This window comes from Girardinichthys multiradiatus, chromosome 2 (genome assembly GCF_021462225.1).
Source record: "Girardinichthys multiradiatus isolate DD_20200921_A chromosome 2, DD_fGirMul_XY1, whole genome shotgun sequence".
NCBI classification, from domain to species: Eukaryota; Metazoa; Chordata; class Actinopteri; order Cyprinodontiformes; family Goodeidae; genus Girardinichthys; species Girardinichthys multiradiatus.
Genome location: NC_061795.1, coordinates 3,967,746 through 3,982,008, shown reverse-complemented (window position 1 = coordinate 3,982,008; position 14,263 = coordinate 3,967,746). Strand labels below are relative to the sequence as shown.

Here is a 14,263-nt window from a genome sequence, read left to right as displayed (position 1 = left end):
GGTAATATGCCTTTGACCAATAGCTGCATTTGTGGACTACTTTGCTTTGATTTCTTTGTGTGTTTGCATTGCTCGGGTTGTGGCCAACATATGGTGGGAATTTTATGTCAATAGAAATATTAGAAGTATATTTACTGAGATGAATGTCAAAGTGTCGAAGACTTATTTTCCACAATGTACTTGCTTCAGTTCCTTAATTATACCTTACTTGGTCAAAACAGTACCTTTTAGAAAATAAATTTTTAAAGCATATTTTTACTCTGCAGGAACAGAGAAATGTGTTCTCTCTCCCAGGGCTCATTCTGTTCATGCGGGCCGGAACAATGTCCTTTGGATCAAAAAAATGTACTGTCTGGGTAACACAATTTCTGGGCAAAGCTTTTTTTTTTTTTTTTGTGGTGTCCAAAATCTATTTTGTGATTGGTGTCAGGTTTAATCAACCAAGAGAAAGACAAAGAATTAGTTATTTCACTCGCAGCGAGGAGAACGGACAAAGATGTGCTTTCAGTTACAAATCTCCTACCGCTCTGAAAACCATCTGTCCGTTCCACTCTTTTTATTATCTTTCGGGGTTCCCTAGTTACAAAAAACGTTGTTCTCTAAGGATGGGAAAAACAGCTGCATCGTATACAGGTCATAAACACCATTATCTTGTAACAACACACTTCCACAGTCTCCCCCATCCTTAAAATCAGTTGTCATCTGTTCAGCGCAATCAGCCTTCATCTTTGTGCCCTCCTCAACTGTGACTGCTTCCTCTCCAGCTCCACCTTTGATCCTTGCCTGCAGAGACACTCATCACATCCTTGAAAGGTTATAAAGATCAAATAGTCAAGTTAGAGAAAAGGAAAATATATAAGATAAATCTATATTCAATTATTCCAACAATTGGTCATACACAATTTGGTTACTATACTGTCAAATACTGCAGTGGAAAGGCCTTATGGAGACTTCCCGGGATTTGTGACGTAATTTTTTTGTGAAGTATGAAATAGCCCAGAAAGAACTTTGTTCTTCTTCTTGCCACCTTGAGTAGACAAGCATATTTCTGTGTTCTTACAGAAAATGCACAGCCATTTACTCTCTTATCGTGATAAATTAATATGTTAATATGAAAGAATGTTGATTTGGAATACTTAATACTACTTCTTGTTATAATACTAACAACAGGGATTTTTTGCAGGCTGGAGGAAAATTATGTTGGGCAGGTGAAACCTTTGACCCGTGAGCTGGAGGACAAGAGCAGTCAGATGGCTCAGATGGAGAAGGAGATAAACTACCTCCGTACTGAGCTGGAAGCTCAGAAGGAGGCCAACACTCGCTCCCCAAGCAATACCATGAAAAACCTGGTGGAACGACTCAAAGCACAACTCACTCAGAAGGAGAAACAGCTCAAGGTCCTTGAGAGGTTTTTTTAACTCAGCAGTATTTGTTTTGTTTGTTTGTTGACTGATTAACTTGCTGCTTGACTGTAACTTGCAGGAATTTCAGTTAACTCTGCTTATTATCTGTAGCTGTGTGACAGAATCGTTTATCTGAACATCTAGTTTAGCACAAAATAAAAATGTGATTCGCAGTACAGCTTTGTACGAAAAACTTCTTAAATCTAAAGAAAATTTAAATGGAGCAAAGAAGGGAGTAGTCTTTGTGGAAATGCATGATGGAGTAATACAGTCAGTGGCCAAAAAATAGGGAATTGCTGCTTTTGGTACAATATTCGCTCATACTTGTTTTACTTTGTTCCCAAAAAAATAAAGAAATGTATGAAAGAGAAGTATTTAGTTTATCAACTGAAAATTTTGGCCTTGTAAAACATACCATAAAAAATGAATGACATCGCTGTGATAACTCTCATTTTTCTTCAGACTAAGTAGAAAAAGCAATGGAATAATGAAGCCCATAAAATCCTAATTGGTGCTACTTTTCACTCCTTTCTGGCTGCAACATAAAAATGTGGAACGAACTGAGGATCAGAGTGCATAGAAAGGTCCCCCAGAACCCTCAAGATTTGAAGACAGTTTGTGTGGAAGAATGTTTCCCCCATAAAATCCTATTTGGGGCTTAATTTAACTTCCTTCTGGCTTTTTTGACTATTTAAATTCTTTAGGCATGGCTTTCACTAACGGCTTTTCACCATTCATCAGTCAGGTTCCAACAGTCTTCCATCGTAGCTGACAGATCAACTTGGCCGGTTGGAGCCTTGTCAAATTAGGAAATGCTGGTCTAGAATTCTCACATTTTAATAACCTTAAGTATGAATATCATGGTATTAACACAAAATGTCAAATATCTATAGTTTTAAAACAATGTGAGCAAGAATGACAGGTGATGCTTCTTTAGTTCTCAACTCCTTTCTGTTTTTTTCTCAAAAGTTAAGAAACGTGTGATAGCATTCTGTCAGCCAGCTGACCAGCAGTGCACAGTGTTGTTTCTGCACTTTTTTCTTATTCATTCTTCTTTCATTTTTTTCTGTTGTGCATTATCTGTTTCAAAGCCAGGCTGCTTTTTTGCCCTGCTGAGTGAATCTATAGCTTGGTTTACTTGAATGTTTCCATTTTACAAAATTCAAATTTTGTATGCACTTCAGATGTCTAATTTTAGACTCAGCTTAACAGGAACAACCAAAGTCCTTTGCCGTCATTTGAGTTTTATACTTCTCTTTTAGCTCTAGACTTACTTGCAGAATTAGACTTGTACAGATTGTTTTAGAAAAACAAATTGTGATCTCATTTGTTTTCTAAATATTTTGAAAATGATAATTCCAGCAATGTCATTTAATGTTTTTGAGGTATGTTTTATAATTTGCTTTAGCTTCAAAGTAAAGCAACTCAATGAACATCATCCATACATTGTGATTCCATGTTTTTGCTAGAAGTTGCAGCTGTAAATGAGGTCAGACCACCTTATTGTATTATAAGAACCAGAATCTTGTCTGTTTCATCCCTTTTTTCAGGCTCTCAGTAAGGCTCTACTGGAGTTGCGGGCAGAGATGACGTCTGCTGCAGAGCAGCAAGTCATAGCCAGTGCTGCACAAAAAGAAGAGAGTCTTAATGTACAGATGCTGGTTGACAAACACACCAAAGACCTGAAGGTAAGATCAAAGGGTCAGCACAGCATACCCTTTTATAACTCATATGTCATGGTTTGTTCCCTGTTGATATAATTAGCTCAAATGAAGCTTTGTTGGATGTTGTAGGTCCTACAAAATGGCATAATGGTTAGAAAGCAGGACATCTACAAAGCAACTGTAATGTAATCATACCTGCTGACAGGCTGCATTACATGCTCCTGGTTTATATGAAATTACATTTAAAATGCTTCTGGATTTAAGGGACCATCTACATCCATCTTACCTGGCATGAAGGTGACCTCTGTAAACACTTCAGATGACAACCTTCATATGCTTACCTTGAGATGGTTGTTATTTCTCTCATCTACTGCTGATTATACAGCTCCGATGAGAGTTTGCATACATTCAACCTGGACATGAATGTCATATTAATTAGGGTTTTTTTTAGATTTAGATGATATCTAAAAACAGCAATTGGATCCACACAGGGATCAAATATATTCATACACCCAAAGAAATACTCAATTAAATGTGTGTTAGCAAAGAAACTTTCATTTTGATCTTTGTTTGGGAACATGTCCAGTTGGAACATTCTATGTGTCCAAGGCTTAACCGTATGACCCAAACCGACCCTCAGACGAAAGGAAATTGAATTGAAACGACCAAAGCTCCATTCTGCCTTGAACTGGCAACTTCTAGATCCCTGGATCTCCAGATAAATCAGTTCTATATAGCCATGAACTGAGAGATAAAAGATCACTAGCCCTTTTTTGCCTGGCTTAAAATGTAATGTTGCCCACATCAGTTAGCAGTTTGTTTTACATTCATTATTTATATTAGGATTAGAATGTGTGGATCAATCCCTGGCAGAAAACCAACATTGTGTGGACATTTTGCCCAGTCCACACAAGGGGAAATGGGTTGTGTGGGTTAACAGTTAGGTTTAGGACTAAGGTATGAATTCAGTTTAGGTTAGGTTTTGGTTAAAGTTTACCTTAACTGAGATTTTGAAAACACTGCCATTATTTCACCAATCCAAGATGTTCCTAAACAGATAGATTTTGACTGTTAAAAAGGAGAAAACATCAGCTTTGCTGCAGTGCCATTAACTCTCCCTGTGGCAGCCTGAAAAAATAGTTCCTTTCTAGAAACTTCTTTAATGTTTCTTCAGACCTCATAGCTAACTTTTAGTCTACGACACTCAGTAACAACTTCCACACTAAAGAGGGTTGTAATCCTTACTACTAGGCAACACCAAGGTATAGTGATCAGAAAAAGATTGGGATTTTTTTTTATAGTCAAACAAAAAATCAGCTTATTTTTTTAGTTCTTCTCTACTAATACAGAAACAATAAGAATAATGTGATAGAAGTATTGATAAACACTCATCTTCAACTGTCAATACAAAACTGTGTGCTTCATTATATGCTGAGCTGTGAGTGACAGAAGGCTTCCAGATGTTTCTTTGTTTTACAAATCAAAACACAAAATAAAAAATCATTTAAAAAGGAAAAAAAGAATATTCATCTTAATGAAGATCTTATGTAACTATTTTTTAGGCACAGGTACAGGAACTGAATGAAGAAGTTCAAGCTGCCAAGGAGTCTGCCAAAGCAGCTAGGAACAGAGAGAATATTCTGAAAGAGGAGGTCAAAGGACTAAACCAAGATTTCCAAAAATATCAAAAAACTCTGAGACGTCTGCAGGCTGAAAAAGAGGAGCGAGAGCAAGAAGTAAAGGGGCTCAGGCAGCAAGTACAGAGGCTCACCAGCTCCATGCAGGTTCGTAACTAAGCATGAAATCCCTGGCTCGCCGACAGTCAGGGTCAGTGTTCATGATTGACCAATAATAAAGACACTGGGCAAAAAAGGCATTCATGGGAGAGGTCCAAGGCTTATAGACCACTGCTGACTATAAAGAACACAACCCTTCTCATGTTTGCTTAAAAACATCTTGGTGATTTCCCAAGACGTTTAGGACAAAATATTATGTAGAATAACAAGACCAAAGTGGAATTTTTAGCAGGTGTGAATCCTGTTGCATTTGGCTCAAGACGAAGAGCATTTTAGAAAAAAAAATCCTAATTTAAAAACTGTCTTTTCCATTTACTGAGGTTATCATTATCTAATATTAGAATTTGTTTGACAACTTGAAACATTTTAGTGTAGCAAAAAATCAACAAATGAAGAAGAGGTCAAGTCCTTTGTCAAGGCACTCTGTGTTGGTCTCTGGTCTTGGGCATATTGTAAGAACCTTTGCTTATTATGGCATAGGTTGTAGAACGATATGTTGGACAGCAGCCACATGACAGCCAGTATCATCACAGCATCATGTGGGAAAGTGATTAAAATTATCTGACTCTCCGTCAACATTCAGATGTTGAAATATGATAATACATTGATATTGGAGACATGCTGCGCCCGTTAGGCTTGTCCACATGCAATAAAAAATTATAGAGGAATGTGTCAAAAGTATTACCACATTCTTCTGAGGTTTAAGATAAACTACAGCCAGTCATTATTTGGGTGTTCTTATGGATTAGAGCAGCAAACAGCTTACTTTGAAGTTGTTTTTCAAGACTATACTTCAGAAGTTTACATACACCCAGAATGGGTGATTGGGGCCGCATTTCATTTTTAGGCTTTACAGATTTATTTCAACTGTTCTTTTTCCAGTGTGGAATAAATGTATAACACCTCCAGTAAAACGTGAAACTAAGAACTGGATATACAGATTTGAAATGGATTTTCTCTATCCACGCTGTCCCATACAGTCAAAACTATACATATACTGCTTTTATTGTTTTGTTAAATGTCTTTTAACAAGTGGAACTTCCACCACATGCTGTTCATAGCCATTAACAAGCTTCTGGTATCATTCTGGGCACCAAGCACTCTGCTTGGCAGAATTGCCTTTTTATTTAGTCTGGTTTATTTCTGGCAAAAACCAGGTTTTTAGGTAGAGTCCAGAAGTTTCCAATTGCACCACAATGCACAAGTGCTACAAGCAGCAAAGCACCTTGTTGTATATTTTTGATTCAGTATGTATCATTTAGACCACGTGTGGATGAGATCACACATTTTTACGGACAGATATGAAAGAGATGTTGATTTTCCCCTGTTGATCAGAATCAGACAGAGGCAGCTGGGAAAGGAGCCCTCATAGAGAATCTGCAGAAGAAGATCAGGAAGCTAGAGTCTGACCTGGAGAAAAGAAGCGATGTAAAAAACATCAAAGATGATCATGGAAAGGTGTGTGCACCATTAAAGCGATATAATACTAAGCAAATATGTTGGTTCATCATTTTTAGTCATTTGTGTTATTTAGTTGAAATGAACTCTGTTGATCTGTCTGGGGTTTCATGCATACATTAACAATGAAAAGTATGTAAAAGTAAAAAAGTAATGAGAAAGTCACATATGAGGAATTTACATCAAGAAGCAAAATGTGGGTTTTCTTTCCAAAAATTTTAAATTTTTGCAGATAAAAGGGTTTCTGTCTGACAGCAGCAATATGCTCCATGATACTGATATTATCAATATGCAGCAATTCTGCAGTCAAAACATTGCTCCATTTTTTTGCCACTGTTTTTCTATGTGCTTTACATCTACAATACATTCACTACATGCTGATTGCACTAAAAACATATACATGCAAACGTGTATGAAATCCACAGATTATATAGACATGAGATCCAAATAATTTACATCTGTTTTTGCAAATTGCTCGCAGTACAAAGATGGTACCTTTAGAGATGACTGAGCAAAGAATTAGTAAAACTGAGAACATTATGGAGAACCCTGAGCGTCTTCTTCAGATCTGCTGTAATACAGACCTGAACAAGAGACCTTTCCTGTCCACAGCCTTCACTATCTACAATTACTCTTTAAATATTCTTTTACAACATTTCATTTCCCCTTGTGATTTAATAAAGTATTTTTAATAGAAGTGTATTGAATTAACATAGGTATTGAGTCTGGGCCAATCCAGTATCAGTATCAATCTCTGCGATTTTACTTTTGCACCACCTTATTAATGGCATTAACCACCAACTTTCATCAGACTGTATTTCTTTTACCCAATGTTTGTGTCACAAACAGCAGTGGCCTGAGAGTATCTGACACTATTTACTCTGCTTGTAACTTACATAAACAGGAGCAGATTTACCTCTAAACTCTGTGCATAATACTTTATTTAAATATGGGCAAAAGGTCTCAACACCTAGAGATAAACTATTTAAGGATTTGAACTTCCTTTGCATGCAGTTTGAGGATTAAATTGAAACTGCACCTCTATTCGCTCAGGGGTTTTTCAGATGGGTTGGAGAATGTTATAGAGGCATGTGTTCAGTTGTGTGTTAGATAAACAAATCTAATATAAATTAGGTAGAGAATAGAAAAGATCCCTTTTTACTTTTACCGTACCTGTTGATAGAAAGTTTGCACAGAGATTCCTCCATGAACTTCCTCCTTGTTTAATTTTAAAATACAGTATTAGCAACTGAATATTTTTGTCTTTCAAAATTAAATTTAAACCTTTTGTCAGTGCAAACTATAAGCAAATGTACTTGCCACCCCTCCCCCCCCCCCCAACACATCCAAGAACCTAAAGCGTTGCACTACATAATTATGTATGAGTATTTACCTGTTTCACTAACGTTAGACATGTTTGTCCAACAGACTAGAGATGAAATTGTAAGGTGGGAGGAGAGCAAAAAATGGCAGGCTAAGATAGAAAAGGTGAAGAATTCCCTGAAGGAGAAAGAACAAGATAATGGATCATTGTCAAAGCAGCTCAGCACTCTTAAGGATCTTTATGCCAGGTCAGTATATACAGCATATTATACATCTGGTATGCACAGCTTTTAGATTTGGTACAGTGATGGTGATGACTGACTCATCATTCCTGATATTCCTGTTTGAAATCAACAGATGCTCAATCACAGCTGTGCATCACGCATGCAGCTGGTGTGTCATTTACACCTATTAACCTTGTGTGTTTTTGTTTGCTTGCAGACTGGAACAGGAGAAAGCTGCATTGCAGAAAAAACTGAAAGGTCGAGGTGTAACTGCTGACCAGGTGGTGGGGGCGCGAGCCAGTGAAATGGAAAGAGAGATAGAAGAGTTGAAGAAGAGGAATTCTGACCTGGAGGCCCAAATTGAAACTATAAAGTATGTATGAACCTACATAGGTGTTAGCTTCCTTTCAGAATCCCCTGACTGTTAATGTTCACCTAGATGGTGTCACTTCTAGTTTTAACTGAATTTGAGTATCCTGATATGTTAAAGAATGCCAAGACCTTTTTTTCTATCTTTGCATGCTAATTTTTTCCCAAATATCTCAAAGAAACTAGGGTTGGTGATTAAGCCGACTAGATCGTCCACTGCAGCAGTCCATTCTCCCAGTAGGTTAAATTCATTTTAAATTGCCTAGAAATGGGTTTTAGGGCATCTCCCTTAAGAAAAACATAACGATGGTCAAGTTCAGCACAGAGCCATTAGGATGGTACGCTGCTGCAAAATCCTCGATTTTCAAGAAATCTCTGGTAGTGTTGCTCTAAAATCATCACACTTTCTCCTACGTTCCTTACAGTAGTAGTCTATTTTGGATTTAATATGACAAATCAATACAAAGTGTGTAGTTGAAGGGAAAAAAGACCATACTGTTAAAAAACTGTTAAAAACGTTCAACAAATAAAATCTTTAGGTTAAGGGTTTAACCCCGGTTCTCTGAAACATGAGTGAGGTATCTCACTATGGGACACGCCTCCAGTGCCTGTCCCCCAGAAGTTCTATTACATTACATCAGTCTTCACTGGCAGGCGGAAGTGACGACCGCTCCCATGGGAGGGACTTCTTCCCAGTATAAAAGCCGATGTCACGTAGGTAATCTTCAGTCTAGTAAGTACACCTCTTCCTCGCTCACTGCAAGGAGGGTGATCTGGTGAGATACCTCACTCATGTTTCAGAGAGCCGGGGTTAAATCCTTGACCTAAAGTTCTCTTTCAACATTCGTTTCGGTATCTCACTATGGGATATATTTTGCTCCCATATTGCCAGATAAGCTCACTCGAAGACCAACAGATGCATCCAGCATTCATGGCAATGTGGAACCCACACGCAGAACCGTGTGAGCCAGTGTGGGCTTTGTGACATCCAGTTTATAGAACCTAGTGAAGGTGTGAGGGGTTGCCCAGCTGGCTGGAACAACGCCCAGGATGAGGCCACACCACGAGTGGAATGAGCCCGCAGACCTGCAGGGGGTGCAAGATGCAAGGCCTCTGCTCTCATAAGCCATAATAATAGCCCCCACTACCCAATGCGAAAGACGTTTTTTTGTGAGAGGCTTTCCTTTATGTGATGAAGCCCACGACACAAACAGCTGCTCTGATTTGTGAAAATCCGCAGTTTTTTTCACATACAACCGCAGAGCTCGTACTGGGCAGAGCGTATGCAGTCGTTCATGCTCCTGAGAGGAGAATGGTGGTGGGTAGAAACCCATTCATTCAAGGGCACGGCATGGCAGAGCCGTAGCAACCTTAGGTATAAAGGCAGGATTAGGTTTCAGTAAAACCCTTGACTCCTCACCCAGAAACTACATGCAGGAGGGTTAACTGAGAGCGCTTGAATGTCACTCACACGCTTAGCAGAGACCAGAGCAATCAATAAGGCCGTTTTAAAGGAAAGCACTTTGAGCTCAACCTGCTGCAACGGTTCGAACGGTGCACGTGACAACGCATTGAGTACCATAGGTAAATCCCATGAAGGAGTGAGGCTCCTCGAGACTGGGCGGAGCCGTCTTGCACCCTTCATGAATTGACACACCAGGGGGTGCTGCCCCACTGTTTTGTCACCAAAGCCAACGTGACAAGGTGAAATAGCAGCCAGGTACACCTTCCCAGTGGAAAAAGCCAAGCCTTTATCCAACAGTGCCTGCAGAAAAGTTAAAACGTCCTACACAGGGCTTTGCATTACGCTCACCATAGGTTTTGCACACCAACCCACGAATGCCTGCCATTTAACCCCATACATACTACGCGTGGAAACGGCCCTTGCATTCTGAATTGTGTCAATAACGTTCTGGGGAAGCCCACTGGCAGCCAGATTTAACCCCTCACAGGCCAGGCCTATAGGGCCATGCGCTCCGGATGCGGTAAAATATTTCTCCGTGGAGATCTCTGTGGAGGGGAAGCCGCCATGGCTCGACGTGTAGCATCTGAAAAATCTCCGCTAGCCAGTGTTTCCCCGGCCAGCTGGGAGCTATCAGAATGAGTGAGTGTTTCCCCTCTCGCACTCTGGCGAGAGTAGGAATGATCAGTTCCAGCGGGGGAAAGGCGTACAGTAGGACCGGCCGCCATTTGTGGGCTAGAGCATCCAGTCCAATCGGAGCCTGTCGCTCTGTCAGTGAGAAAAACATCGGACACTGAGCGTTTTCCCCTGATGCGAAGAGGTCGACCTCCGCTCGGCCGTACCTCTTCCATATCTGGGACATCACCTCGCTGTGGAGTTTCCCATCTTTGTAGCGGGGATTGCCCCTTGACAGCATATCCGCGCCTCTGTTCATTACCCCTGGTAAGTGAGTCGCTCTTAGTGACAGCAAGTGTGAGCTGGTCCAGATTATCAGTCTGTATGCCAGCTCGTGTAAATGACATGAGCGCAGACCCCCCTGTCTATTGATGTAAGCAACCACCGTTGTGTTGTCCGTTCTGACCAAAACATGGTGCCCTTTGATAAAGGGCAGAAAGTGTCCCAGTGCCAGCATCACGGCCAGGAGTTCCAGACAATTTATGTGAACTGTCTGTGTTTGTGGACTCCAAACGGCGTTTACCATCCTCCCCTCGTGAGTGGCTCCCCAACCTGTCAGCGAGGCGTCTGTGGTAATTACCTTCCTCGTCAGGATGGTTCCCATGGTAACGCCGGTGTTGAGAAAACTGGGGCTCTTCCACGGACTCCGAGCACGTGCACATGTGAGAGAAACCAAGACGCTGCGGTGAGTATGGCATGTGGGGCTCAAGCTGAGTGACACCACCCACCTTTGCAACAGGCTTATGTGTAGATGGCCGAGTGTGATGACCGCCAGCGCAGACGCCATCAGATCCAGCAGTCTGAGGCATAACCTGAATTTCACCTGTGCCTCTGCAAAAGTGTGCCAGACAAGCCTGAAAGGCTTTTACTCGTTCCGCTGAGAGGCGCGCTCTGTACTCAACTGAATTCAGGGACAGGCCAATGAAGGTGATTGTTTGTACTGGGGTTAAAATGCTCTTTTCCCAGTTTATTGTGAATCCCAGAGCTGTCAGATGTAAAGTAAGCATCTCGGCATGCGTCATGAGCTCCTCTAGAGACTGAGCTGCAATAAGCCAATCGTCTATATACGTCGCCAAACGCATCCCCCTTTCCCTCAGTGGCGCAATGGCTGCCTCGGTGCATTTCACGGATACACGTGGGCTCAGCGAGAGGCCAAAAGGAAGTACCAAATACTTGTATATCTTTTCCTGAAACGCAAATCTGAGGAATTTCCTGTGAGGGGGGTATATAGGGATATGGAAATATGTGTCTTTCAAGTCTATGGAGACAAACAAGTCTCCTTGACGCACAAACCTTATCAGAGCTGCGTGTGTCAGCATCCTGAACAAATACCGTCTCAGATATGTGTTCAGAGCCCGCAGATATAATATCGGTCGCAGACCCCCACCTCTTTTTGGCACGTGAAAGTATCTGGATTAAAACCCGTCTCTTCTTTGCTCCTGTGTTTACCAGCCGAACAGCTCTTTTGTGCTGCAGGGAAATTATTTCCTCTTGCAGGACGCAAGCGGACTCCCCCCGGGCGTATGACTGTACTATGCCCTTGAAACAAGATGGGGCTGTCACAAATTGGAGCCTGTATCCCCTGGATATAGTCTTTATCACCCAATCTGATGCTCCTCACGCTCGCTTGAATGAGGCGTTCTGAACTTGAACTGGGACAGTACGTGTCTTGGTAGGGGGGTGCAGGTGTCTGGCAGAGCCTGCTCTCCCACCCTGAAGACGGCTCCCTAGGTAGCGCGCCTCTTTTTCTTTGCGCTCACAGTAGCGGAAGGGGTTGCTCGGTTTCCCGGTGTTGCCGGGGGAGTGAATGTCTTCCTTCCCCAAGCACCTTTGAGCTCGGTCTGTTTCCCGCGGTCCGCTGACTACGGCTGAGGCTGGCATTTGGGGAAGCGGTAGGCCAGTCGAGCTGCCACTTGAGCAAACGGCACACGGGGTGCTGGGTGGGGAGGAGGCTGCGTTTACCTGGGTAGACACAGCTTTAGCGCTTCACCTTCTCTCTTTTTCTCCTCACAGCGTTTTTGCATGGCTGCCACGGTGGGGCCGAATAAGCTCTTCGGATCCACGGGGTGTCAAGAAGCTGGTTCTTCTCTCTTTGAGATAGGCTAGACAGGTTCAGCCATCTAGCTCTCTCCTGAGTGACCATCAGGGCCATGGCTCTCCCGGAGGCTTGGACAGCGCTTCTGTGGAGACCCAGGCATAGGTCCGTCACCACGCACAACTTGTCCCACAAATCAGCCATCGGTGTAGCAGTCATCTGCTCCTGTAACTCTGCTTGGTAAGGGAGGAGAAGAGATGAAGCGGTCAGGGCTTTAACCGATGTAGCCACCGCCTTGTAGCTTTTTGCATTCAGAGCGGACTGAAAAGAATCAGCTTTGAACGGAAGGGTGGGTCCTGCCGCTGATTTCTTCAACCGGGTGCAGGTGAGATGCCAGCAGAGGTTCTACGGGAGGCAGATGTGAAAAACCGCCGGCCTCCATGCCTGTCCAGTCCAGCACCGACCCTCCCAGGGCGGGGTTCTTGGCGGTGAGAGGATTGCTCCAGGACCGGGTTGCTTCCTCGAGGCACTCGGGGAAGAACCGGCAACAGCTGTCTGCTGGAAGATTTGGCTCTCAGAAGCCGCTTCCTCTCATACCGTTATGTGGTAGTTTCGGTGAGGGTTTCCGGCCACTCAATGCCCAGATTCTTTGCTGCCCTTCTGCAGACATCGTGTAGGTCCGTTGCAGTCGGGTTTGGGGAGCCGCTGCGACTGGTGTCACCCGTCACCAAGGGCTTTGCAGCCGATGGGATTGCATAAGGCCCGCAGTCTAGCTCATCGTCGTCAGACCCGAGACTGATGGACTCCACTTCATATTCGGACTTGGCATTAGCAAAAGTGCTGAAAACCGGGGAGTGTTGCCTCGTCTTCCTCTGGGTCAGTTAGTGGCGCGAAAGCGTCGAGCTGATCACCCCAACTGGCTCCAGCCAAGGTGGGCTCTCTCTCATCGGTACCGGTAAGCTCCGGTGGCAGGGGATGGCTACCCACATCACAGGATCAACCTCCGACAGGCTAGCTTGGCGTGTTAGCCTGCGCCGACGAGATTTAAGGGAGACCTGTGCACAGTGCTCACAGCTCGCCGGTGATGCAAACGCATCCTGGGCATGTTGCAGCCCCAGACACGAAGCGCGGGCAGAATGGGTATCTGCCCCAGCTATGAGATTGCCACATATGCTGGTTCTAGATGGTGGTTTGACTGTTCATTGTGAGAACGAGTGCAAGTTACACAACTTCGTAAGCTTCGTTGAGATTGCAGCTAGGTTTGTGACCAGTTGCAGTTTGCTGTTTGGCGACAGACCAGCATTGGAAAAGACTCAGAACAGTCGAACACAGATATTGAGAAGTGTTCGGCGACCGAGTTGTTAGCTCGCTCTGTGAACAGTAAGCTATCTCAGTAGTTACTGTAATGACTCCAGAGGTGCTTCTGGGTGCGAGAAGAGGTGTTAGACTGAAGTTCACCTACGTGAGGTCGGCTTTTATACTGGGAGGAAGTCCCTCCCATGGGAGTGGATGTCACTTCCGTCTGCCAGTCAAGACTGGCGTAATGTAATAGAGCTTCTGGGGGACAGGTGCTGGAGGCGTGTCCCATAGTGAGATACCGAAACAAATGGGCCACTCCATGTTGATATTACTTCCAGTCAGAAATAACATAATGTTCACATTAAAAGATTACTCAAAATCTATATCTGTCTCCCATACTGACTAATTGACTCCCGTTTTGTATTAACCTGTTACTAAAACAATAAATAAAACTACTTATTGTAAGTTTTGAAAAACAATAAAATATATTCCCTTTTTTTTCCGCTGCTTTTAAAAATCAAACATCTGTCTTTATATAAAGAGAGTTACTTTTAC

At 42.7% G+C, this 14,263-nt stretch overlaps 1 protein-coding gene across 6 annotated transcripts in view; it reads left to right on the top strand.

The window, feature by feature from the left end:
- Positions 1 to 14,263, top strand: part of cep290 (centrosomal protein 290) — an 80,502-nt gene that overhangs the window by 52,191 nt on the left and 14,048 nt on the right. For all 6 annotated transcript variants that reach the window (XM_047393011.1, XM_047393028.1, XM_047393044.1 and 3 more), the window contains 6 exons: positions 1,184 to 1,397; positions 2,954 to 3,091; positions 4,630 to 4,851; positions 6,199 to 6,321; positions 7,750 to 7,892; positions 8,086 to 8,241. In XM_047393011.1, coding sequence (XP_047248967.1) covers positions 1,184 to 1,397; positions 2,954 to 3,091; positions 4,630 to 4,851; positions 6,199 to 6,321; positions 7,750 to 7,892; positions 8,086 to 8,241 — 996 coding nt within the window. The remainder of the gene's footprint in view (positions 1 to 1,183; positions 1,398 to 2,953; positions 3,092 to 4,629; positions 4,852 to 6,198; positions 6,322 to 7,749; positions 7,893 to 8,085; positions 8,242 to 14,263) is intronic.